Here is a 27223-nt window from a genome sequence, read left to right as displayed (position 1 = left end):
GCAGCAGCTTTGTAGATGAGTAGTTTGTTTGAAAGGGAGAGGTTGGATTTTCTGCCAAGCAGCCAGTTGAGCTCTGCAGCTTCGAGGTGCATTTGCTTGCGTTTCTTGAGAATATGTGAGCCCCAGGTAAGTTTGTTATCTAGGGTGATCCCGAGATATTTGACTTGCTCTGCTAGTGGCTTTTATATTAGTCAATTCTTTCTATATACGTTCATGTATGTATACATCGCGGTGTTACGCAAATTTGTACGTGAATGTGTTATGTCGTTTGTTGTGTGTGGCGTGATTCCCGGTTTGTTACAGCTTTATGCTGTTACCGTGGTACATACCCTTCTTGTGTTTACAGCGGGCGCGGATTGTGTATGTTTATTCACTCGTCTGGAGATCTGTCGAATTCGTGCTCCCCCGTATTGCTGATTAATATTATACTTAGTTTTCTGGTCTGCCTACGTTTTGTTTCACGGAGAGTAAAGAATTAAATTTTAATTATTTTAATTTAAACTAATTTTAAATTAATATTAAATATTACAAATTAACCCATGTATCCCTATGCAATAAATAATAGTGACATTATGCGTGAATAATTTGATACATTTATGTTGAAGATTATAATTGTACTATTTCTTCTCATAATTTAATTTCTGACGCACTGTCATTAGATAAACAGGGTAACATAGCTTGTGGCCCATGGTCAGTTTCGTCAAGCGATCCATTGCAACAGAAGGACCAGAGTACCGCGCAGTCATTCAACCGGGATCATAGTACTACTTCAAGTGACTCAGCCAGACGTAGAACCGAGGGACGATGGAAAGAAAGCTGGTATCCCGCGTAACAAAAGCTTAACTCCTTGTCGACAGCTTGCACTGGAAACAATGACGGTATAAAAGTCTAGTCAGTAGGTTAGTGCTTGTGGTGACTCGTACACAAGATGGACACCGGCTGGATTGTCCCTTGCCTTATCGTAGTCTTCATTCCCAGCGATATATCGACCACAGATCCAGCCTCAAATCAACTGGTTGACTACAAGAATTATCATGTGAGTTACCGAATTGTGTTCGTTCGTAATGTAATGGACAATAACCCGGTGCAATATTCATGAAGCAACGAACTTATCTGAAGGTGATCATGAGTGGTAATTTGTAATTGATTTTGTTCTTAGAGAAGAAGGGAAATTAGTCAATATAAATCACATAGTAAATATTTGCAAGCATACATTTGTAAGCCACATGTAAACAATTAGGTTTACATGAAATATTTGCTTTCCATGGCAACTGGTGTGACAGATTTTGCGTGATTTAAAACAGGCCTATACGACAACATCAAGTATGCATGGAATACGCATTAAATTTTTATTAATCTTTTCAGGCACAGTGATAACTACATGCAGGGTGTCCCAGGAGAAAAGTCAATATTCTGGGAGCTCATAGTATCGGTTATTCTAAGCAAAAAGGTGTATATGAACACGTATCCTATTCCGAACGGTTTCCGAGATACAGCTATTTCACTGTACGGTTCTAGAACTGGTGATAAGTAATATATGTTGCGTACTGCTTCTAATACCGGTATTTATTGTTCAAGTGACAAAGTTGTTATAGTTTACCTAGTGTAATGTATTTTCAAAAATTCCACTGTCAACATCACTGCACTTTGCAACTCGTGTGAGCACATGGCGTGTTGCTCGTCTGTGCAGTGTACAGTGAAACAGCTCTATCTCGGAAACAGTTCGCAATAGGACACGTGTACGTGTACAGTGTTTTGCTTAGAATAGCCGATAATATGACTTCCCAGAACGTTGACTTTCCTCCTGGGGCACATGCATATGTACAGTATCCTCTAACATTCGAAAACTCTGCATTCTGCGCAGACAGTGTATTTATGTGTAAGTTTTGAAGTTTCACGGCGATGACTATGAAGAAAGTCGTCTTCTGTGTTTTGGCGCCGTGTATTCTTTGTTTTGGCCCACGTTCCTCCGAAACGTGGGCCAAAACGAAGAATACACGGCGCCAAAACCCAGAAGACGACTTTCTTCAGTGTATTTATGTGTTTAAACAACGTGCTTTTGTAATGGAAACACGGTGTTTTCTGTGACATATGAAGTGAAATTTTAAACGTTATTTGTATTGTCCTCGTGCGTCAGAGGATTAAACGAATAATTTATATTTTTAAAGTTGGTTATTTAACGACGCTGTCAGTAACGAAATTGTATGACATCAGTGATACAAGAATTGATGCGCATGGAACGGTCGGTGGAACGAGAATTCGCAGGGCAAACCAAACCATTCTGAGAAATCTTGTCCCAGTGCCACTTTTTCCACTACAAATACCACATTGTCTGACCTAGAATCGAACCCAGGTCGCCGTTTAAATGCTTAATGTATGGAAATGAACACAATAGTAAAACAGTAAAGGCTTATAGAAGGAGTGGCGGTAAAGCCTCGCGTATTTTAACTTAAGAAAGAGGTGGAGGTGAATATCGCTCTGGTCTTTGAATCGCCGGGGAAAAAGCCCCTGGTACCTACTGCACAGGGGGCAGAGACTGACTGGATGTGGTGATAAAGGCACACATTTTCTGGATTTGTCGGGAATCGATCGCCAGCCGTTTAACCCCTAACTGCAGGCATGGAAGAGAAAAGTGCATTTGTTCCGCGGACCGCGGATGCTGTCGCTGACTAGACTTTTTTTTTTGGCTTTACGTCGGAAATATTTAGAACAGCCTTTCACCTGCTTTCGCACTTCATGACGGCGCGGAGGTGGAGAGGGAGAGGCAGCTGCCCAAGTTTTGCGAAATTACAGAAAAAAGCTGCAGTTAGCATCAAGAAACCTCTGGTACCCTATGAATAGCGTTTCGTGTCGCTAGGCACCGTACCTGATGTAGCATTCCGTCCTCTGGGCACCAAAACGAGTTTCGAATAAACGTCGGTAGGATGTGGTGGTAACTTTCTAAACTTGTATTCGGGAATCATACCTAGAAGAGTTATATCTTCTGGGATACAACGTCGTGTACTCCGTGGAAAGTCAACCGGCGTTTCGGAGCAACATATCGCCTCCATTTTCAGTTCTTTGACCCTGGAGAAGGAGGTGACGTGCACCTCCGAAAAGTCGATTTATTTTCAACGGGCTACACCGGTGTCAGAAACTCAGATCCTATAGTAATTACCCAGAACGAGTCTCGGGCGGGACACCGGCTGTCTTTACCGAAATGTTCGTGTTTTTCCTCAGTTCCACCAGGCAAGAGTTGGAATACTGCCTTTGCAACAGTTTTCTTATAAATGATTTCCAGTTCACTATTCGCCAATCATCCTACTGTTTGAGAGTATGTATAGCAGAACTGATCAAAATGTGGCTCGCGACGCTGGCCCGGCTCGCAGTATCATTCAATCCTGTTGTAGCTTCCGCACACACATACACACACACACACACACAGTGCATATGATGAAGTACTGTGATGATGATAAAAATCGAACTCGAAATTTCAACGGAGTTACGCGTTTTCATCAACCCTGAAAAAGTGGTTTTTGAAATTCTGTGAGTCCATACTCGCGCCTCCCTCCAGCGTCTGAAAGCTCTGACGAATTTTATTCATAACCGTCATTTAGGAGCTCATCTGTACCAGACGGCTGCCCTGTGAATATGAACAGTATAGCTCCCTTCAGGTGGGCCCTAGAAAGAAAATGGGTTTCTCAAAAATGTCTCATGATTTTTATTAAATTTCAGTAATTTATGGACACTATCTTCCTAGACAAGCCGATTACAGTGGCTGCACGGTCTAACGCATGAACTATCTTCTTCTACTCGAACACTAGGGTCATGGGTTCCAATCCCACTGGAGGCATGGATGTCTGCGTGCGTGTTGTCCTGTGTGTAGGTGTGACAGGCTAATACCCCGTCCAAGGAGTCATACCGACTGTGTAAAATATTACGAAAGTGAGAATGCGGCCAGGAACCAACAAAGGGCTGTAGAACCATTGAAGAATGAATTTATGGGGAGAACCCCTAAATAAAACGGGGTAGGTGGCATCTGCAAGATCATAACGATACACACACTAGGGGCCCAAATGTGTATTCAGCAAGTTCCTATCACGACTTATACGCCAGCGGACAACAATGGTCTGATGAGAAACATGCGATTTCGTTTCCAGGGTAAAAATATTCAAGTTCAATCGCATACAAGAAAACATGCGCATAATTTTTACATCAGTGTTTTACGACTGGAACAATTTTCAGGGAATTTGGCACTCGGTAGAACTAGAGAGCGATGGTCGAAGTCGAAGTAGATCTTTCCATTTCTTTTATTCAGCTTCGGTCTCACAATATATGTATAATTGTGGGATAGCTATACAGTTTCTATAATTGCGACACGTTTCAGTCACTATTTTGGACAACACCAGGCAGTACTTATACAGTCACTCTCAACTCTCTCTACTGTTTATAATGTAGGTCTCTAGTTACAGACTTAAGCAAATGCTCTAAATTATAGGAGTCAAATCTTTTGTCCTAGTTTTTTCGCAACATAAGCCTACTTAAATTTTGCATCAGCCTTAAAATTGTTTTTATATAACTACTTTGGTTTTAATAAACTAAGACACAATCATTGAATAGTTAATATTGTCACGTGTTTGGAATCCAGAAGGGTTACTTCCATGGAAACGCTAGAACAGACCGTTGCATAGGAAGTAAGAATAGCGGTATTGTAATTCTAACAGTGAGCCGTTGCGTAGAGAACGCCGAATCTCCACGGAGATGAACAACTGAAGACCCGTTACGTAACAGCGGACAGTAGAAATGAAACCGTGAGGAATGATGTCTGGTATCCAGTCCGCAAAACAGCTACATTAGCCGAGAGCTACAGAGACAGAAGACAGCAACAAGACAGCAAGAAGTCAGTATTGGGATAGCCGCCACCAGAGACAGTTGAGATCCAACGACGGTCAAAGATAGTTGAGACGTCGCATTGCAGTGTTGAAGTATTAGAGTACTGGGCCAGAAGTCAAGTGATACTGCAAGTGATAATAATTGTAAGATGTGTAAGTGTGAGTGTCCAATAAAGATTCGCTAAATCCGAGACCCACGTGAAGTTATTTGTCGCGTGACATACCCAACACGTGACAACATTAACTGCCAACCTCCGGCAATTCTCTGGGCACTGAGCAAAGAAGTAAGTTTTTTAGTTACATCAAGCGGCATGGCTGCCGACAGTCGATGGGGGGGATGTGCTGGTGGTGGGGTGCAGGGGAGCCATGTACCTGCCTCCTGTATGAGGGTAAGAGGTAAGGTTCTCCATATACTTAATTAAGCACTATGCCATGAAAGCACATGGGAAAGTGGAGGTATAGCTCCGTCACTCTTGATCTCGACACTAGATGGAGGTGAGTAGTCAGCTTCACGCCGCTTTATTATCCAGGGAAACAGCCCCCGGTACCCATTGGATAGGAGGCTGGGTGGGCCCCAGAGCCGGTCTGGATGCTCTGAAGAAGAGAAAATTCCCCCCTCGCCGGAATTGAAACGCGGTCTTCCAGCCCGTAGCCCATCACTTTACCGACTGAACTATCCCGTCTTCGCCGAATACTTTGAGTAAAACTGAATTGAAACAAAGAAGGAACTGTAGCAAATATTAATACCCAAAATGAAATTACATTTTCTAAAACTATTCTATGAGGAAGTCAGTAAATAGGTCACAGATGAAAGTAAAACAGCAGTAATGGATGTAATAAGTTGTGTGTGTGTTGTATCACTAGGTAGCAGCACAGTCCAGCTTCATTACAGTCTAGGTAGCAAAGGAGCATGCGCATTTCCAGGGACTTATTTCAGTAGTCAAAATAACGACAGTGCTTGAGGAGTGTACTACCGAAGAGCAGCGTTCTACTGTGCGGTTTTTATGGGCAAAGAGCTCAATGCAAAGGATATCCATAAAGATATATTTTCTATTTACGGCGAGAAGTGTTTGTCGACTAAATCGGTTCAGAACTGGGCGGGAATTTTTTCGCTGATGACAAAGATGTTGAAGCGGAAGTGCGGTAGTGGCTGAGACAAGAGCCAAAAGACTTCTATGCTGCGGATTTCGACGCACTGGTAAAGCTACGGGACAAATGTATCAATGTTGGTGGAGGATATGTCGAAAAATAAAAGATTTTTCCAGGTTCGAATATCACATGTTTTACGTTTTATGTCAATTTTTTACCTATATATTGATTATCCCTCGTATCTTGAATACTCTAAGGCGATCAGTAGCAGTTGTCTTAAATGGCTAAATATTTGAAGAAGAAATTTGGATGCCCCGTTTGGAAAGAAACCGACAGTGCCCATTTCGTGTGGTAGCCTTTCGAAAGACTTTCTGCATCTTTTTACAGCACGGCGGTGGCAGAGTGGTGACAGGTTATGGAGTACCAGTAGACGACATAACCTCCACACTGACGGTTGGCTACCACGGGCCCGTTGTCATGCAGGATGTTGTGTTCCTGGACACACTGGCGCACTTCGACAGAGAACGCATCCCTGAGAGGGTGGTACATGCCAAGGGGGCAGGTGAGTTCGGCGCGGACGCACTTCTCTGTAGTGCTAGAGATCAACACCACTTACACTCAACCATGCCACTGGGAACGAATCTAACCCATTCACATCCATATGTCCTGCTCACATAGTATCTAGGATTTACCTAAATGATATGCAATTTTTGTCCTTCAGGTGACCAATTTCAAGGAGATTTCGCCATTTCAGTATTATTGTGTTTTTGGACTTTGTCCATCGTCCGCTATTCTAACAAAACTAAAGAACACAACATTTCGGAAACTGCATATGTTTTCTGCCTGCATCTGTCCAGTGATTGACTGGAACTTTCTAGGGAACCCAACAGAGTAGGTGACTCATCTCACCTGAGGAAGGAAACAGATCCAGTTCCCGAAACGCTGCGTCCTCTAGTTTTGTTAGAATATCGGACAATGAACAAAAACCCCAGTCATTCTGAGGATTTTGCAAGTTGATTAATAGCGCTGTAGAAGTATGACAATTTTGCGTTACTTTACCGCAAGGGTGTGCCAGGGGAAATTATATGCAGGATGAGAATGGTTTATGGGACGAAAGCAACGATACGTATCAGTGCTCATGAATTATCTTGATCGAGGATCACTTGCAAGTGATTAAGACTCCTTCGTATTTAGAAGGTTCAGGGTTCTAGTTTCGTCCCTGGAGACTAACTTTCCTCGCGGTTTTCCTGAGTTCTTCCCGATGAATGACGTGAATGTGTCTTAAGATAAACCGTGATAGTTTCTTTCGTTAAAAACTAATTTCCTCACTCTGCAATCAGCCCAGTGCCGGGTTAGACTGAATTTTTTATACTCTGGCAGTCAACACAGCAACTATTTCAGGATAAACGAATCTAGTTGTTTATCCTGGTTTATTTAATAACTGCAACGTGTTTCGGTTCATATTTTGGATCATCCTCAGGGAGCTTCATTAAACACGTCTCATGTTATTGAAATATCCTAATATGGATCCATATTAGTGTTAATAATTACAATTATCATAATATATGTAATTATTAATAAAATTGTAAAAAGATGTATTAATTAAAATTAGTGCCTACAATTACATTGGTTTATTTTGAAATATTTATTGAAGAATTCCGTCTTCTGGGATGTGGCGCTGCGTAGATATAGTATAAACCGACGTATCGGAGGAACATATCGCCTCCATCTTCAGGGTAAAAAAAAAAAGAGAAAATCCATAAGTCGGTTTATACTATATCTACACGGTGACACATCCCAGAGGACGGCATTCTTCATAGTCACCGCCGAGAGAACGTAGCTCTCACAAATATTTGTTGTGTTGACGACCAGAGTATCACAAGTAATGACACGCAACGAGAATCAAAAATAAAGTTTAAAGCTGAGGATGTGATAATGTGCTGCCTGGTAGGGGCTGCTAGACACTTCAGGTTGGCGGTGATAGATGAGTATGGAACAATGGAAGAATAATGGTCAGTCTGAAAAAAAAACGGAAAAACTCAAATAAAATCCTGCTCCAGCACCATTTCTTCCACAACAAATCCCACATGATGTCGCCCGGAACTGAACAATAGGCAACACGGTGAGAAGTCTGCGCCTAACTGCCTGAGTTTGGTAAAATTCATTTTAATTCAAACTCAGCATCATAACATTCGATGCTGTATAATCAAGGCAGTTGTAAACTGTCGTTAAATAAGCCAAGAATCATATCTAATGCTTCTATTTCGTATGATATTTTTCGTATGCTATGACAACTCAACTTAAACTGTTAAACTTATTTTACAGGTGCTTTTGGTTATTTCGAAGTCACACACGATATCACACAGCACACCAAGGCTGTGGTGTTCTCACACATTGGGAAGAAAACACCAATCGCAGTTCGGTTCTCATTTGTAACGGGAGAAACCGGATCGGCCGATACGATCAGGTATGTCGCCTTTGTCAGGTAATTTCTCGTATTAGGACCGCAGCTGATTATTACACAAGCGTGGCCAATGGATTCGAACCCCCAGAAAATATTTGCATTACGAGTGTATATTGCACGACCACCCCTGTTTTGGGGAAGAACCCGCCCCCACCGCTAAGAAAACTTTACATCCTTCCTAGTGTCAATCTCGTTGCAGACTTCACCTTTGTGGAATCCAGTCTAACAGTGATGATGAAGGCGTGTTAACACGTCCATCTTGTGCGCTCGGATATCATGTAGTTTAGTAAAAGTCCATCGACAATTTTGATGAAAGGATCGCCTCCATTTTAAGGGAAGAAGAGTAACCCAAGAAAGAGACTTTTCTTGCAGTCTGTTCCTTGCTGCTTTCTAGCTTCTCCCTTCAACCATAAAGACGGAGGCAATATGTTCCTCAGTAACGCCGATGGACTCTACGGAAGTACACTGCATGACAGCAAACAAGATGAGGAATACTCTTTTCAAACAAAGTTTATTTACGGAATGTTCTTTTTTGTGACGAGCAGACAAGGAATGACAGCCCCAGAAGTAACTGACGAGTTTAGCAGTCTTACATTTAATATATCTGTAATCTGATACAGGTATCTGTTTAAACGGGTACAGAAGTGACGTACGTGAAGCTGGGGGGAATCGAAGCTTTCGATTCCAGGAAAGAACAATCCGAAACAAAACGAAAATTCACTTTGCTGTATTACGGAAATGACGGTTAATCCATAAAGATCACTTCACAGTGAAAGAAGATACAACAATAGATGTTTACACAGTAATGTACTGAACTCAGTATTTCATTGTGTCACTGAATGGAAAACATTGTGCTTGGAGACGTATTTATCCATTTAATAAGGAGAATGTTGTGTGGCCTTATCGCTCTTTCGCCAATTTTTGACTTAACTTTCCTTCCCGCGAACAACACAGCATTGTCGATGATGTGGAGAGGCGACAATAGGAGACATGCACCAACTTTACGATCTGCAACACGAAGTTCCAACTCTGAAAAAGTCGCTACATGTTGCAAGAGAAATGGAGCATTTCCAAGATAAGAGGGAAAAAAACGCTACAAAAAGCGATTAATTAAATTATATTCGTCGTAAGAAGTGTCAGAGCTTGAGAGCCGTAATGATCTATCGTCGCATGGTGGGCCCCAAATCTGCAGGTGATTATTAAATTTCATTCAAAACGACGCCATGCCCTATGATGGGCCAGAATGCACAATTTCGAAATTTCATGTAGCCGATTTTCAGTGCGCAAGCGTGGGTCAGCTATAGCGTTGAGGGGGGGGGGTGAAGGGGGAGGTTGCCCCCCCAGGTCTCTGAAAGTAAACGAAAATTTAAGAAAAATGGGTGAAAATTATACCAAATATGTTTCTATTCTAAATATTGCAGAGCGATCAGTAAAAATATTCTTAAACGACTCAAACGCAAGTTTGCAAGTATATATTGCTTGGTGCTGCCTGGAAAACAAACTAAACTCACATCCAGAAAAAGAAATTAGCATCTCATATGCACACGCGAGTTGTTCACGACACAGAACAATGATGAACCATGACGTAAAGAGTAAAGTCTGCAGTTCGGATGCTAAGCTACATTGTTAGGCAAAGCTCTCCCTGTAACAGGCCATGGAGGCCCAGAAGGTGGTGAGACGTCGAGGTTCCCATATTTTCTAGAAAATCAGCCCACAGACGGCGGTGAGGTTTTCAGCTTTAGGTGCCGGCCGGCCAGCCGCCCTTTACCCCCAGGAAGATTCCTGGTACTCATTTCTCTTAGAGTCTGAGTCGACTCCAGGGCCACAGTGCGGGTGGAAGGATTAAATCAATTGAAAATTCCAATGACTTCATCGGGAATCGAAAACGTGACCTTCCGGCTTGTTGAGAAGCCACACTGTAGATACTGTATTCCGTCATTGCTGCCGCCGTTCAAGGTCGTGTGAACTGGCTAAGCGCAGATGAAAGAGGCCGACAAGGCGCTATTTTGTGGTCCTGTCATGTTTCATGTTCAATACACATGCTTCTGTGGAGAGTGCGGAAGGAGACGAGGTCGCTACGTCACACATAATGGTACTAATGGAAAATTTGAAAGCAAGAACAAGTAACAATGATGTTAAACGAAACTTCTGCACAATTGATGATGCAATCTGTAGAAGTGAAAATCGAGAGGTTTTGTTTTGTACAATACTACGAAATAATGAACAAATACTGCTGACAAAAGTACATTTGTATGTATAGTAAAACATTTCTAATCCGGGGTAAATGGTGGGAGGAGGTTGTCCAGATTAAAGGATAATTCGGATTAGTGAAGTAAAAGGTAGCCCTAAAAGACAAAATAAAACTTAGAACACAAATAAATGGAAAACATAATGATAAAAGTGCTGACAAAAATAAATAGAAGAATATCATTGTACAGCCATTATTTAAAAACTATGAGAAGACAATACATTTATTCATCAATAGAAGACTCAGAAGTTGTACTTTATTAAGACAATAATGCAGGTTTGAAGAAACTGCCAAGTTTTGTCTGAAGAGACAAGTGACTCATCTGCCTTCCTAAATGCTATGTGCCTTTTAAAGTGTGTACTCGACTGTGAAGAGCAATTTTCCTATTTCGATCCAGATTATCTGACATCCTGGTTAACTGTAACTGGATTAGTGAAGGTTTACTGTACTTCCTCCAATAGTGGCGTGTGCCATGTCACTGACTGCTGATATAATTCTGAACCAAAAAACATGGCGGGCAAGCCAATCCAAAGTGAGCACAATCTTGGATCTCAGGTTACTGTAGCGGCACTGAGGACTTATTCCTCAAGTGCGAAACAGAAAGTGACACTTAGACCTCTACAGCAGAGTTAGATCATTTGCTCTCATGTGATGTGTTACACGGGATTGGAAGAAGGTGCTCAATGGGTATTTCAGGGAATTATCCCAATAATTATCTAAAATCCTGAGGAAAACCACAAGTATCTGCAGTTTAACACACTGTTATCAATGTGAAGTCCAGAATGTGAAGCGTAGATATTACTACACTGTGACATACTGTGTCCGTGGGGAGACCTGGACTCATGCCTTGTTTGGGAAACTCTGCCTAGAGATAGGAATTGTTTTTGTTCTACTTGAGATAATTAAGACTAACGTTAAGTTACACATCAACACAAAATGGACATGGGGACAAAACTGAGTGTGCTGAGATAATGTCAAAATAAACTTGTTAGTGGAATTGTCTTTCAGTGTTTATTTTCTATCTGGGGGCCAAATCATTCAAGAACAGACTCTTGTAGTGACAGAGACTCTTAATCTTGACATTTGCAGGGCAAGGAAGTTGGGTGAGGGATGAAAGGACTGTCAAGGTGAGAAGAGACAGAGATAAACCTACCTACTTTGTACAGTATCAGTTCTGAACATATTGGCCAATAGCGTATTTGTGAAGGGCTCAACTGGGCTAAACTAAAGCAATTCTGTTCTGGTTCAGGTAGTAGTTGCTGATCCATGTTACAATGCCTCTAATGTTTCTGACTTGCTGCATTCCTCACAACTCTCAAGATTAGTATTGCACTTGTAGTTGGTCAAGTTTTGGCAGCTGTAAATGTGTCTCTGCTGTTTGGAAGTGAACCAGGCAGAAACCATGTCAACACTGTGTTGCCAGTTTTTTTTTTTTTTGAGGGGTCGGGGCGAGAGCTTAGGTATTTGAGACACAAGTTTGTCTTATGGGCTAACCTAATAATATAGCACCACTTCAGGCATATTGTTATCCTATCAAGTTTAATGCCTTCCAAGGCCCTTCAGAAGTTTTCAGATTACTGATGTTAGGTATTTCTTTCTTTATTGTGTAATATATTTTGTTTGAAAACAGGGCGCTAAGGAGAACATCTGGACCGAAGAGAGATGAAGTGACAGGAGGTTGGAGAAAACTGCATAATGAGGAACTTTATAACTTGTACTCTTCTCCAATTAAAATTAGAATGATCAAGTCAAGGAGGATGAGTTGGGTAGGGAATGTAGCGCAAATGGGGGCGACGATGAAAGAATGAAGGATTTTGAGGAGAAAGCCAAGTAGAAAGAAACCATCAGAAAAACCTAGACGTAGGTGAGAGGATAAGATTGAGATGGATATTAGATAGATAGGATTGGGTGGTGTGGACTGGATTGATCTGACTTAGGATAGGGACTAGTGGAGTGCTCTTGTGAACATGGCAATGAAACTTTGGGTTCCATGAATTTTGGGAAATACTTGAGTAGCTGCACAACTGGCGGCTTCTGAAAAAGTTATACTTTATTTATCTCGTGAAAAGAGGCTCGCAGTGAACAAGCAAACAATATGATGTTACTCATATTTAACTATGCTTTCTGAAGTACTTAGATTACAGGTCTAGAGCATCAAATGGGAGCATAACAGATAATGATGAGATGTGGAATGAAGTGGTCATCCCAAAATTTGGGGCAGCATCACAGAGAGAGGGACAAACCAAAACTAGGAAAATATGAAATATTATAGCCAGCCTTTGGGTTGAGAATTGAAGCCGAATTTCCAAATGTGCATGTTTAAATATAAGACATGTAGAATATTTGATGACAATTATATTAATGCCAAAGCAGTAATTCTTCAAAATGAAGATTTCACCTGTTTTATAATCCATTATGATTGTTGCAGGGATCCTCGGGGATTTTCCATAAAATTCTACACAGAAGATGGAATCTGGGACCTTGTGGGAAATAACACCCCAATTTTCTTCCTCCGGGACCCCATTTTATTTCCCTTGTTCATCCACTCGCAGAAAAGAAATCCTGCAACAAACCTAAGGGTAATGTGAACATGTAATGCATCTATCAAAACTTATATTTCCACTAACACTGGATTTACAGTGTCAGATGTTTGTGTCCACTTCATCAAGGAACTGCACCACAGGAAAATTCGTATATCAGCTTGAGGTTTGAGGTCCTCATGGTGATTGCTATGACAATCTGCTGAGACTAGACATGCAGTCTAATTACATACTACCATTTGTGAGGAACTCAGTGCCTCCATTATCAGGGTTGAAAACACTGCCAGTGAAAGGATGTGATCATGGGAAAGAACATTTGCTTTTGTAAAAGCAGGGAATATTTGACCAGCTGAACAAATATCAGCTGCCGAAAAACATCCCTTTACCACTGTCAGACAACATATAATCTCGATACCCACAGCCTTGTGAAGTTACCTTCTTAAAATATCGCATTGTCCAATATGATTGTTTTACCCTAATAACACATTCCAGAATAAGTTATACTCACAAAGTAAACAAGGGTTCAATTCCCAGGGGGCAGAGATTTTTATTTTATCCAGTGTCCATACCAGGGACACACAGTAGTGTAGTTGGTTGAGGCACTATGCCGCAAGCTGAAAGGTCACAGGTTCAATTTCCAATGAGGTCATTTGATATTTAAATCGGACTAATCCTTCTAGTCGCACTATGACCCAGGAGCAACTCAGCCTCTAATAGAAATGAGTACCAGGATTCTTCCTGAGGGTAAAGGGCGGCTGGAGCATAAAGCTGACAACCTCACCATTATCTGTGAGCCAACAGTCCAGAAAATGTGGGAGCTTCAATGTCTCACAACCCTATGGGCCTCCACAGTGTGTTACAGGAATAGCTTTGCCTTTACAGCAGCCCCTGTGCCTAATTAAGGAAGCAACACTTCAAGAAGATGTATGGGGGACTAGTCTACGAAATGGATGACCAAGGAATTGCGGGTTACATTTCCATCAGAGGCAAGGGCGTTTTCTCCTGTCCACAGCTTTCATACTGGCTCTGGGGACCACTCAGCCCCCCCCCCAGTGGGTGACGGTGGGGGATTGATCCCCAGGGGTATTACAAACAAGGTGTGATGCTGAGCAACCTACATCTAGTACCAGTGTTACGACTGGTGGAGCTATACCTCCACTCCCCTATACATTTTAATACAGAATGTGTATACTATATATAATCAATTAAGATATTCATAATTAAGTGTACCAGATATATCACAAATCCCTTGTATTTGTAACTACAAAGCTTATCCAGACTCTTAGTATTGTGTCATTTGTACTCAAGGCAAGAATGGTGAAGCCAGCAGAGATAACCATTGCTAGGGAACAGCTCTGCAAATGTGCCCATTGCCAGGCAATAGCTTTATAACATGCAACACTAGAGTACCTGAGAAATGGTTTCCTCTATGTGGTCCATACCGATAGCTATGTGATGCAACAGTAGAACTTTTTGGAAATGTGTTTTAACTATGCGGTCTGTGCCAAGGCTACATAAGGAATTGACTGTGCATTTCAGCAGTTGGAATCCAGTGAGTGTAGCTCAGGAGCTGCAGATGAAAGGTATCAGCCAGCAAGGACAGGAGCAATTTGACGCAAAAGCTGAGAATGTTTCAACACTGGAAGCTCCTACCCAGTAGCACAGTGAAGATTGTGACACTAGTTCGTGTGTCATAGTGATTTGTAAAGCATAGTCATGAGTTGTATGTCTAAGTGTCCAGTAAATCCAATTACCAATCCAAACCCTATCTATAGTCATTCTATCACGTGACAGCATTGAACTAGTAATGAACTACTACTGCTACTACCAACATCACCACTACTACTATGAAATTTTTCATCTCTCATTCACAGACTTTTCACAGACATAATGCCCCAGCAACTAATGTCATGCAGGGCTCAAATGAGTTGATGAGTTAATGAATTAATAATACAATTTCATTAACAAAGTGCTGGAAATATTGCAGGATGCCAACATGTTCTGGGACTTCATTTCCCTGCGTCCAGAGACTACTCACCAGACCATGATCACATTCTCTGACAGAGGCATCCCTGATGGGTACCGCTACATGCATGGCTTTGGCTCCCACACCTTCAAGATGGTGAATAACAGACATGAGGCCGTGTATGTCAAGTTTCACTACAAGGTGCATCACCCATTTTATACTTTCTCTATTGTCACCACATGTTTCACTGTCTACTGTAAAGCAGATAGCTCAGCTAAGCCCTGCACTATATTTTGTAAAATGTTTCAGAAAGAATTTTATATTTCATATGAAATTACATGAACTGTTCCATAATGCCATAGCAAAAACTGGCACAGATATGGCTAACAGATAGAAGAGGAAGGAATTAACGGAAATGAGAAATTCAATATTTTTGGCTGATTATATATGGCTAGCAGAAGTACCTGTTGTTCTCCTTCTCATATCACAGTACATAGCAAATAAAATTTTAAAGAATGAATAACACCAAAATACTATATCTGAATAGTTAATAATTAAATAAATAGTACCACAACTTTGTCTCTGGGACTATAGCAAATAATCTGTTAAACATATTTTTACAAAATGATACAAGCCTCAGCCTAAGAACTTGGCACTTTAATCAGTACATATAGCACAACAGTTCCTTAATACACCCACAGATGTGTGTTTTTGGCAGAAAAATGGAATGATGATATACTAGAAATGGTCAGGAAGAAAAAAACAGCTTCTCAAGAAATGAATGTACTAGAATAATTAAGTTAAAATAGAAATTGGAAATTTCACAGAGACATGTTTAGAGTATGCAGTAAATTTCATGTTAGCATCTGTAAATTACTTCCAGTACTAGAGAAGATTATGATAATTAATTCTTATCATAATATTTAACCATGGGAATGAGATGAGCTGTTCACAGTGGTCTCACTGTCTGAGGTTGTATTTTCATCACTTCAACCCAAGGATCATGGGTTCGAATCCCATTCAGGGCATCGATGTATGTCCACACTTATTCTTTGTCTGTGTTGGTAGAGATCTTGCAGTTGGCTTATGCCCCATCCAAATAATCCTAGCAACTCACTGTACAATTCATAATTTTAGAAGTTAAATCTGAATTGGAACAGGAAGAAGGAATTATACCTGTATTACACATGCCATTAAATTCGAAGCTTGCCACATCATTTAAACATGAAGTGTTGAATAAATGGAAGTTTATTATTATAATTGTAAAGTAAATAGGAATTATGATTCAATCTGCAACAACAAACTACAAATGAATATGTCCCCAATATCATATATGCTTGGAAACAAGTACAACTGACTCCATATTACGCTTTGGTATTCTGTATTTGGTGCAGGGTACAAAATAGACACCTGACAGCACACTGATCAGAAAGTTGCTTCCTTAAAGGCCTATGTATAAGATTTCATAAAAATGAACCAAAACATTCGAGAAAATTAAAACTATTTGAAAAGATTATTGAATATGGTTAAATGGATTGGAGTGGGTATAAATAAGTGGACAAAGAGACTGCTGAATGAATATTTCTTCAGGGTGAAGAGTAGGAGAAGTAACAGAAAGATGCTAGACACTTTGTTTCTCCCAGACATGTCTAATGCAAATGTCTGTATCTTGGTAATGAAGCCTTTCAGGGTCTATGTTCATACATAGATCTTATTTCCATTTGGGTTGAGATTCCTCAGTAAGTATATGGGATTCTGATGTATTCTGTGTGGTGGAAAATTGAAAGATTAACATACCATTACAATTACACTCAGAACCTTAGGCGCCTAATTACTTCCAAACGCTACCAGTTGCATGTAAAATTAGCATAGATTAAAAACAGAAAACTATGCAACTTAATGACATTTCTTTTTGCAAAATTTAATCTGTTATCTGTAGCATATTGTCAGTTCATGAAAAAGTTGTCATAAATAAGAACATAAATTCACATTCTCACTAAGTTTGCAACTTTTGACATACACAAAATTATTTCAAATAAGAATTTAATTATGATCTACCACCATCCAAAAATTCACAATACTGCATCAGTTATATCCCTGCAAAATGTGATCGTGAATAGTACATTTCTTATGTTTGTCATGTTTCTGTTCTACATTCTCTACAAGAATAAGTTTAATGAGATATATACATATTTCATACCATACGGTGTGACTGAAGTGTTGAGTTTCATGCTCATTTTTACAGACTGATCAGGGCATAAGGAACTTATCCCCAGAGAGAGCTGCCATCATAGGAGGCACAGACCCAGATTATGCCATCCGTGACCTGTACAATGCCATTGCACGTGGGGACTTCCCCACATGGTCCTTTTACATTCAAGTCATGACCTTTGAAGAAGCCGAGCATTTCAAATGGAACCCTTTTGACTTAACCAAGGTACTTAAATAAGTCATTTAACTTAATAAAGACAGTAATTCTCTGGTAAAATATCTGTAATTCCAACATTGAACACTGTTGATATCACAGCTTACAACTGGACCCTGTGCTGAGTCAGTTTAAATCAAATCAAATTCATTGCTTTCAGCCTTTTCTCAGAAAATCCACTTCCATACTATTATACAATTATTATGCTGACCATCGAACTTTTCAAAACTGCTTCATTTTTAGAGCCCTATCTCTGTTTTGCTCTTCAGAGCCCTGCTTCCTAAGATGTGTCCCTGAAATTATAGCTGCTTCTTCTCTTTCTTTGGTTTCTTATAGGAGCAACTGAGATAATGCAGCGCTATCTGAGATGCTATCACAAGAAACTTNCTTTTTTTTTTGGGGGGGGGGGGTTAATTAAAAAACAATGAAACATTCAGGATAACCAGTCTCCAGACATGATTTTAACCTGTACTTCTTTAATGCAAATCAAAGTGCACTGCTAATGTTCTATATTGATCAATGTGCTCACTAGCCATTCTTTGTGAAGTAATAATAATTACCATATTGGAGGTCATATCTGTTCTCTGCCCATGACCTAGTAACAGGGTATAAGCCATTGGACAGACTTTCTTAAAATTTGATTGGGGAGGGGGAGTCACTAAAAGTTGTTTAGTAATTCAACTTTCAGTTTTTTTATTGCTAGTGGGGTGGAACTAAGTCCCTTGTACTGCAGCCACTTCTGGCCTATTGCACCAGCCCCTGATGATAGGTGAGGGTGATTGTGGAGCAATTGGTGGAATGAAGATTGGAAGGGGAAACCGAAGTACTTGGAGAAAACCTGCCCCAGCGCCACTTTGTCCACCACAAATCCCACTTGACCAGACCCGGGATCGAACCCGGGCCGCCACGGTGGAAAGCCAGCAACTAACCACTTGGGCTATGGCACGGCCAACTTTCAGCCATACTGATCCAAAATTAAGCATAATTTACATGCTACCATAAATTGACTTTCTGTGCATCCCATAAACTATTTCATAGATTTTCTTGAAATTCATCATGGAGGACTTCCATCAACCCAGTAACTATAATTTTCCACCATGCTGATCCTCAATAACACCTGCTTCATACAAAGCCATAAATGGAATATTCCATGCATCTCATAATAAATTGTCTCACATATTTTGTTGAAGTTCGATGTGGGTGTCTATCACTCAAGCTGTTGCACAATTCAGATTTTCGGCTGTACTGATTCATAATGAAACCTAGCTAACATAAGGCCATGAATGACCCTCCTGCAGATTTTGTTGAATACTGATATGGTAGACTTTTGCTAGTTTATACAATATGCTTTCCAGTCCCCTTTGTCACTTACCAGCTATATGTCAGGACCATTCTAACTTCATACTAGGTACAAAATGTAAATTAAGGAGTTAATCTTTATGTAAAGATAAAGATAATTTCGATTATATGCTTGAGCAGAGTACCATAAAATGTGTGTGAGACGTGGAGGTAAGACCCACAACATTTCAGAGCTTGGTACTTGATAGAAATTTGTAGTAAGCTGCAGTCTGGCTGCTCTATTTCTGTTACACATATCCTATTTCAATAACTTCTTTTCCTTAGGACTTTGTTTCCTGACTTGCTATTTACATTCCTTTACCAAAGAGGTTTGAACTTGTTAATCTGATGGATTTCTGTCTCCAGTCACATGCATGAATTCTGCTGATGTCACATTGCACTGTGATACAGGTATGGCCTCAAGAGGACTTCCCTTTGATTCCAGTGGGCAAAATAGTGTTGAACCAGAATCCTTCAAACTATTTTGCTGAAGTGGAGCAGATTGGTTTCAGTCCAGCCCATATGATCCCAGGCATTGAACCCAGCCCTGACAAAATGCTTCATGTAGGTAACACTGACACTAATTTCTACTTATATTCTGTCTGTATTTCCTTTCATTAAGTCAAATTTAGTAAGTATGGTCATCTGACAGACACTTAATTTAATGCTGACAATCTCATCTCATCTGCTTGTATAATTTTTCAGGTTTAAATTTTATAGGTTTATTGCCAACAAAGATCTTTGCAAAGTTATATAAATTTTAAGTCTATATGTTTTCATACTGATTTTGCTCTAGTCACAGGTATATACAAGGTGTCTCAAGAGGAAATGTCAATATTCTTGTAGGTCACAGTATTGTTCACTCTAAGCAAAAAAGTGTGTATGTATATGTGTCCCATTCTGAATGGTTTCCAAGATACGGCTATTTCACTGCACAGTTCCAAAGTAATTGATAAGAAAGAGATATTATGTACTGTTTCTAATACCTGTATTTATTGTTCAAGTGACAAAGTTGGTACATTTTACCTAGTATAATACATTTTTTAAAATTCCACCTTCAACATCAATGCACTTTGCAACTTGTGTGAGGTCACATGTTGCTCATCTGTACAGAGTACAGTGTACTGTACAGTGAAATAGATCTATCTTGGAAACCACTCAGAATAGGATACAAGTGCATATACAGTATTTTGCTTAGAATGACCGATCTTATGACCTCCAGAATATTGATCTTTCCTGCTGGAACACCTTGTATTTCAATAATTTTTATGATATGTCCTCCTTGCTTTCTTTTTTCTCTGTCATATAAGTCAATTGATAGGGAAGAGGTTGTGTGAAGTAAATGCTGTGATATCCAATAAATTTGGTAAGAAAAGTATATGACATAAATTTCTGGAGTTTTGTTGTCCTCATGTGTTCATAAAATCAAAGAATTGTCACTGCTTAAGGTTACATGTGTTATTAATATTGCATTATCACAAGCTTATCGACTTTATTGTATCTTCACACAGGGACGCCTATTCACCTATTCAGACACCCAGAGGTACCGTTTAGGGCCAAATTATCTGCAGTTTCCTGTAAATAATCCATTCCGAACAAAGATTACAAACTTTCAGCGTGATGGACCACAAACTTTCACTGACAACCAAGGTGGTGCACCTAACTATTTCCCTAACAGTTTCAATGGACCAAAAAACGATCCAAGTGCTGCAATTTCCAGGTTCAATGTCACAGGAGATGTTGCCAGGTAAGCATTTATTTATTTATACAGTTTTCTTAGCACTGCTGTCAATACCTGAGATCATATTGTGTCAAATGGTAGGATCAGTGAAACAGAAGAATATCTGGAAGGGAACAGTTATTTGAGATACTATCCTGGAATCTGACTGGAGTGACTGAGTAAAACCACAGACACCCTTGTTGTCTCAGACCAGGCTTGAACTGGCGAACTTCAAGTACAAGGGTTCTATCTTCTGGGATATATGGCTGTGTTATCTGCATTCATGCCAGTTTCTTGCTTGGCTTATCCTTCAATCCTGAATATGGAGGTGACATGTTCCTCCAAAACATCAGTTGACTTTCAACAGACTACATGTCCTTATATCATAGAAGGCAGAATTCTTCATAACTACAGCTATTAGAACCTAAAATCCAAGGCAAGGACCAACCTGCCCAGTGTTGCAAGGTAACTAGAAATGTCACAAGTTACTTGTTACAGACAGGTCTCGCACAGCCTAATTCCTGCCGCAGGTGACTGAAAAATTCTACACCACCCCTTAAAAGAGATCAAGTTTCTCAGAACTCTGTCAAATGAAGAACATAAAATTCCCATACACTGTGATGAAAACTGTTTGTGTTTCAATACTTAAAACAGTCTACTACAGTGTTCCATAACATATTTATATTACTGCCAATGAAAGGTCACTGAATGAAGGCAGGAGCAGCAGAAATCATTTAATATGGAAGGAAATATCAAATATGGGGGGGGGGGATCTTACAATTGTTGCATATTGTCATGTGTATCTGGGGTAACATGAGTAGTAACTGTGGTTTCTAGATTTCATGATTAGGTTTATTTGCCATCACTATTACAATTACACATGATTATAACTGTTCAGACACTCAACTCCTGGATAACGAATGCCTCTCTGCATAGCTCTGCTTTGTTCTTGAAAGCATGTTGATTCGCTGCCGAGTCACTTCTCCTTCTTCCACGTTCTCTCGTGTTCTGGTCACACTTCCAAGGCTCATTACTCTTAGGCGGCTGTGACAACAGACACTGGCCAGAAGGGTGTCACTCTGAATATCTCTCTTTTAAGAAACCATTCTTTTGCAACATAAAATTCATTGCTGTGGTTATCAGCTTTCAACACTGAAACAGGGAAACATAGTAAATAGAGCCGTTGAATAGTAATGGGTGCCTATTCTTGTAGTGCTTGGGAATACATTCGCCCAGCCGTTGCCTGGCAATGGATGCCTGGCTCTGACTCTGGTATTCCAGCTTTTAGCCTGCGCATCACAACATCAACTGTTCTACATGCAACAATTTGTACATCAAACATGGGAGGGATATTTAACTTTAGTGGTTAGATGCCACCTCCAATCAAAGCATTGGGGGTTGCTGAGTTTTAAAGAATTATGTAAAATATATTTGTATCCCTGCACACTTCTGGCATGTCAGAAAATCACTAAGATTTAACATAGATGATTTCTGAGAATGCGGCTGCAGTTGATGGACATGGATGATGATAAATATGCTGGATTTCTCTCGCATTAAACCTGATAACAACAACAGTTTCAATCATGGTGGGGGGGGGGGCACAATCTGTCACAAATTTATGAACACTTGGTCTAAAGAAATGTGTTCCTGTACTGTTTCTGAAAGTTCTAAATTTTTTGCAGATATAACTCAGCAGACGAAGACAACTTCAGTCAGCCAACTCTGTTCTGGAGGAATGTCCTGAAACCAGATGAAAGAGATCGCCTGGTGCAGAATATTGTGAACAGTCTTAGGAATGCCACTGACTTTATCCAGGTTTGTTTCATACCAGCCACAGTGGCTCACTCCAAAAAGTCCTGTCTGATTTCCCTCAGTAAAAGAGATTCATAGACACCCACATGCGAACACACACAGGAGCTTCATAATTTTCACTCCTTGCCAGATACATATATTATTAGTGATTAACTCAAGGGGTATGAGATAAATGGGGCATTTGGCATGGGGCATGGGAGGAATGCATGCAAACTCTTGGTAAGATCTGAGGGAAAGATACAGCTTGACATACCTATATGTAGATGGAAGGATAACATTAAATGGATCTTAAAGAAATACGATGAGAGGATGTGAACTGGATTCATCTGGTTCAGAATAGGGACCAGAGATTGGTTCTTGTGAAAATGGCAAAGAACTTTCAACTTAAATAAAATGTTGGGAATTTGTTAACAAGCTGAGCAATTATTACCTTCTCAAGAATGACTCTGCTCCATGGGGTAAGTCTGTGAATTTTTATAAAATATCTTTAAGAAATAAATACTACATCCATCCAAATCATTACCTACACATTATTCATGAGTGTCTTCCATCTAATTTGGTGTTATTAAAAGGTCTGCTGTAGGAACATTTTGAAATGACCCAAATGTTAATATATTGACGAATTTATGATTCAAATGTTCTACTCATATCAATACACTAAAAAGACTAATTGAAAACTAAAGTTGTCTAATTTTGGTGACGGCATTTTCTGTGTGGAAGATGTAAAGGTAACAACGACAGTACCCAGTCTCAGAAATTTGGCTGAGAGGAATGGGTGAAATAGTGTGACATCAGGGTTCTCAGTGTGGCAGGGAACACTGTATTGCCTGCCCTAACACTTAGGCTAATTGCTGAAACAGTTTCAAGAAGAGCAGAAGGAAAAATGAGAATTGAAACAATAAAGAGTTAAAAAATTGTGGGAATTTAAAGATCAATATATTGGATACAATATATTACATAACAGAATAAGATGGTGTGAAAATGTTTTAAGAATGAACAAATACAGAATTCCAAAGAAACTTTCAGAAGTGAAAATGAAAGCAAAATGAACAAGAAGACAAGCCTCAAGATTTGACCAACATGCAGGGAAATATGTCATACAGAAGTAAGAAAGGTTGTGAGAAGAAACTCAAGAGGAGAAAGACATTTGAGAACGCAGGGACAGATGGAGATATCTCTTTACTAGATGACCGACATGAAAGTGAAAATGTCAAAGGATGAAGATCATACTACTTACATCCCAGGATTCAAACCTGTGAACTGCCTGATGCTGCAACTACAGAGGCTTCCTAAGAATTACTGTCACTGAGTTCTCCAATTGGCATTTTTCCAGCCACAATGTGGCCCTGGCGCCAACTTAGTCTCAAACAGAAATGAGTATGAGGAGCCTTTCTGGGGGTAAAGGGCAGCCAGCTCATAAGGCTGACAACCTCATTGCCATCTGTGAACTGATTGTCTGGAAAATGTGGGAGCCTCAACATCCCATAACCCTATGGGCCTAAGCGACCTGTTACAGGGATAGCTTTGGTTACTCACCACCATCTGTGACCTGATTGTCCAAAATATGTGGGAGCCTCGACATCTCACAACCCTATGGGCCTTCATGGCCTGTTACAGGGATAGTTTTGCTTTTTTTTTCTCAATACACACTAGAAACTGATGAAAAATAAAATTTTCATGTGCTTGAGCATGGAACTAGGAAGAAGTATTGCGATAGTGCTGGTAAAGTGCCACACATCCTTCATCTTGACAATAGGAGGTGAGTAGTTACTAGCCAAAGAGGTAATTTAGACGTTATTTCCATTGATAAAATATTGCAAATAGTTTGAATGAGAAATAAATGACAGAAGAAAACCTTTTGCTCATACTGTTAAAACAAAAGTGATTCAGAAAAGAACTGGCTGGTTCTCACAAGTAAAAGATTTCATTCACAGCTTGAAAAGTGTTAGTATTGTCACGTGTTGGGTGTGTCATGCGACAAATAACTTCATGCGGGTCTCGGATTCAGCGAATCTTTATTGTGCTTCACTTATACACCCACACGCTTTACAATTATTATCACTTGCAGTATCACAATTACTGCTTCCACTATATCTCGGCAAATACTAGATTGCTTTCTGCGGCAGCAGCCTTCTGAGGACTGTCTTATCGAATGTATTGCCTTCTTATATATCTGCAGCCGTTGCTATGCATTGAACCTTCTGTTGTAACCGTGGAAACTCATCTCCGGGGAGATTCGGCGATCTCTACGCAATGGCTCACTGTTGGGATTATAATACTGCTATTGTTACTTCCTATGCAACGGTCTGGTCTAGCATTTCCATGGAAATAACTCTTCTGGATTCCAAATATGTGACATTGCTCCCTTCTAAAGGTTGTTCATCCCCGAACAGCCTAAAGGTTCTTCCTCTCTTCCATTTCCGTGGTGCTCTGCTGGCAACATCTGCATTCGGTCTTGCTGTTCTTCTCGCGTTTTTTGCGCTGTTCATTCTTCATCTTCCTTGGGTTTGTATATGAGACAGAGCATTTTAATGCTGTTGGAGAATTATTGGAAATAATAGGAAGCATTATCAACGGCTTTGCTCTGCCGCTGAAGTCAGAACACAAGCAATTCCTCATAAAGGTTCTGCTGCCACTGCACAAAGTTAAATGTTTGTCATTGTACCATGCACAGCTGGCACACTGTGTGGTTCAGTTCCTTGAAAAGGATGCCATGCTAACTGAACCTGTTGTTAAAGGGCTACTCAAGTTCTGGCCTAAAACATGCAGTCAAAAAGAGGTGATGTTCCTTGGTGAGACTGAAGAAATTTTAGATGTAATTGAACCATCACAGTTCGCCAAAATTCAGGAACCGTTGTTCAGACATATTTCAAGATGTGTCTCTAGTCCTCACTTTCAGGTGGCTCAGTGTGCACTGTACTTCTGGAATAATGATCACATAATGAGCCTGATTGAGGAAAACAACCATGTGATCATGCCAACAACGTTCCCAGCTTTGTGCCACATCAGCAAAGAGCACTGGATTCCAAACATGTGACATTGCTCCCTTCTAAAGGTTGTTCGTCCCCGAACAGCCTAAAGGTTCTTCCTCTCTTCCATTTCCGCGGTGCTCTGCTGGCAACATCTGCATTCGATCTTGCTGTTCTTCTCGCGTTTTTTGCGCTGTTCATTCTACCGCATCCGCCCCTCTCTTCAGTGGTGCTCGTCCCAAGCACTCCCGTAGTCCAGAATTTGTCGATTCTGTTGCCTCACATTCATTCTTCGCTCATTCAGTCTTCATTCACCCTTGCGGGGTTTTCCTTCTGCCGTGCCACTTTCGCACGGCGTGTTGTCCCTCTGCGGGCGACGGCCAATCTCTTCTGGGGTTCGCGATTTTCCCACGTCGAATCCTTCGCTTTCTGACAGCAGCGCTCCGTGACCAGTTTTCGGTCCCTGCGCCTCTTCTTCTTCGGCGTCTACTACGGGGACCTCTTCTTTCTGTGCCGCCATCTCTTGGCAGGCAGTCGTCTCTGTGTCTTTTTTGGGTTCGAATTCTTCCCGCTCGGCTTTTCTGTCTGCTTCGTGTTTGGGTTCGGCCACCGTCTCCTTGTGGCTATCGTTCCCCCATTTGTCTGTCATGGCGGCCATCTCCCCTCGCCATGCTTTCATTTTTGCCTTCATCTCTTCTTGGCCCGCTAACAGACGTTCCAACATCTGTCGTATGTCCATTTTTTCTTGTGGTATTTTCGTGTTTTAAGTTTGATGCTGTCGGTCACCTGTGTAAGTCCAATCTTTTAAGTTCGTCTCAGAATCCGAACTGATCCCACTTCCGACACAAGTTGTCACGTGTTGGGTGTGTCACGCGACAAATAACTTCATGTGGGTCTCGGATTCAGCGAATCTTTATTGTGCTTCACTTATATACTCACACGCTTTACAATTATTATCACTTGCAGTCTCACAATTACTGCTTCCACTATATCTCGGCAAATACTAGACTGCTTTCGGCGGCGGTCTTCTGAGGACTGTCTTATCGAATGTATTGCCTTCTTATATATCTGCGGCCGTTGCTATGTACTGAACCTTCTGTTGTAACCGTGGAAACACATCTCCGGGGAGATTCGGCGTTTTCTAAGCAACGGCTCACTGTTGGGATTACAATACCGCTATTGTTACTTCCTATGCAACGGTCTGTTCCAGCGTTTCCATGGAAGTAACTCTTCTGGATTCCAAACATGTGACAGTATTTTATTTTCACGTGATTTTATCCTCTTGAATTAAGTGAACAGTAAAACCAGAAAAGCTGATGTCCTAGTTATATTAAGTAGTATAATTTACCTTTGTGTTGTGTTTCCTATTTTTACAGGCTCGTACGGTGAAAATGTTTAATCAAGTGGCTGCTGAGTTTGGGCATAAACTTTCTGAAGGCCTCAGAAGACAAGCATAAAACAGTGGAAATTCTTTTCAGTTCTTCCAAGGAGCTCTAGACTTCGCACAGAGTGAACAGTCTTTCAAATCCACTTCACAAGATGAACTCATCATATAACCGTTCCATTTATATTAGTGGGTCCAGAAACTCACTTTGCATTGTGGACAACTGGATGTCCAAGAGAGAACATGCTTTTTAAATTACGCACTGGACCTGTGTTTATCCAGCTGTCTGATATAGCAGCACACTCTAATTCAGTATCTCCTGCCATAAAAAATCCTATACTACTGTAAATTTCTATATATGTATGTAATGCATAAACTATGCCCATGTTATTCCTAA

General features: G+C 40.5%; 1 protein-coding gene across 2 annotated transcripts; it reads left to right on the top strand.

Annotated features, from left to right (window-relative positions):
• Nucleotides 1-27223, top strand: LOC111861276 (catalase). Of its 2 annotated transcripts, none has more exons than XM_023845708.1 (10): nt 1-126; nt 6348-6522; nt 8286-8427; nt 13101-13251; nt 15200-15379; nt 17424-17615; nt 19353-19505; nt 20453-20688; nt 22344-22476; nt 26819-27223. In XM_023845708.1, exons 1-10 carry the CDS (start codon nt 16-18, stop codon nt 26897-26899), a joined length of 1554 nt encoding a protein of 517 aa, XP_023701476.1. In that variant the 5' UTR covers nt 1-15; the 3' UTR covers nt 26900-27223. The 2 variants fall into 2 exon arrangements, with proteins under 2 accessions (XP_023701476.1, XP_023701477.1); XM_023845709.2 differs by lacking the exon at nt 1-126 and adding an exon at nt 889-1036.

This window comes from Cryptotermes secundus, unplaced genomic scaffold, assembly GCF_002891405.2.
Source record: "Cryptotermes secundus unplaced genomic scaffold, Csec_1.0 scaffold104, whole genome shotgun sequence".
In the NCBI taxonomy this organism is placed as follows: domain Eukaryota; kingdom Metazoa; phylum Arthropoda; class Insecta; order Blattodea; family Kalotermitidae; genus Cryptotermes; species Cryptotermes secundus.
Note: the sequence above shows the minus strand (reverse complement) of the source record. Positions and strands in the feature narration are given on the sequence as shown.

Bases quoted from the DNA above. Each gene is read 5' to 3' on its own strand.
- LOC111861276 (XM_023845708.1), top strand. From the start codon at position 16: ATGAGTAGTTTGTTTGAAAGGGAGAGGTTGGATTTTCTGCCAAGCAGC. The intron at 13,252-15,199 runs GTAATGTGAACA...GAAATATTGCAG, and splicing joins ATCCTGCAACAAACCTAAGG to GATGCCAACATGTTCTGGGA. The intron at 20,689-22,343 runs GTAAGCATTTAT...AATTTTTTGCAG, and splicing joins GTCACAGGAGATGTTGCCAG to ATATAACTCAGCAGACGAAG.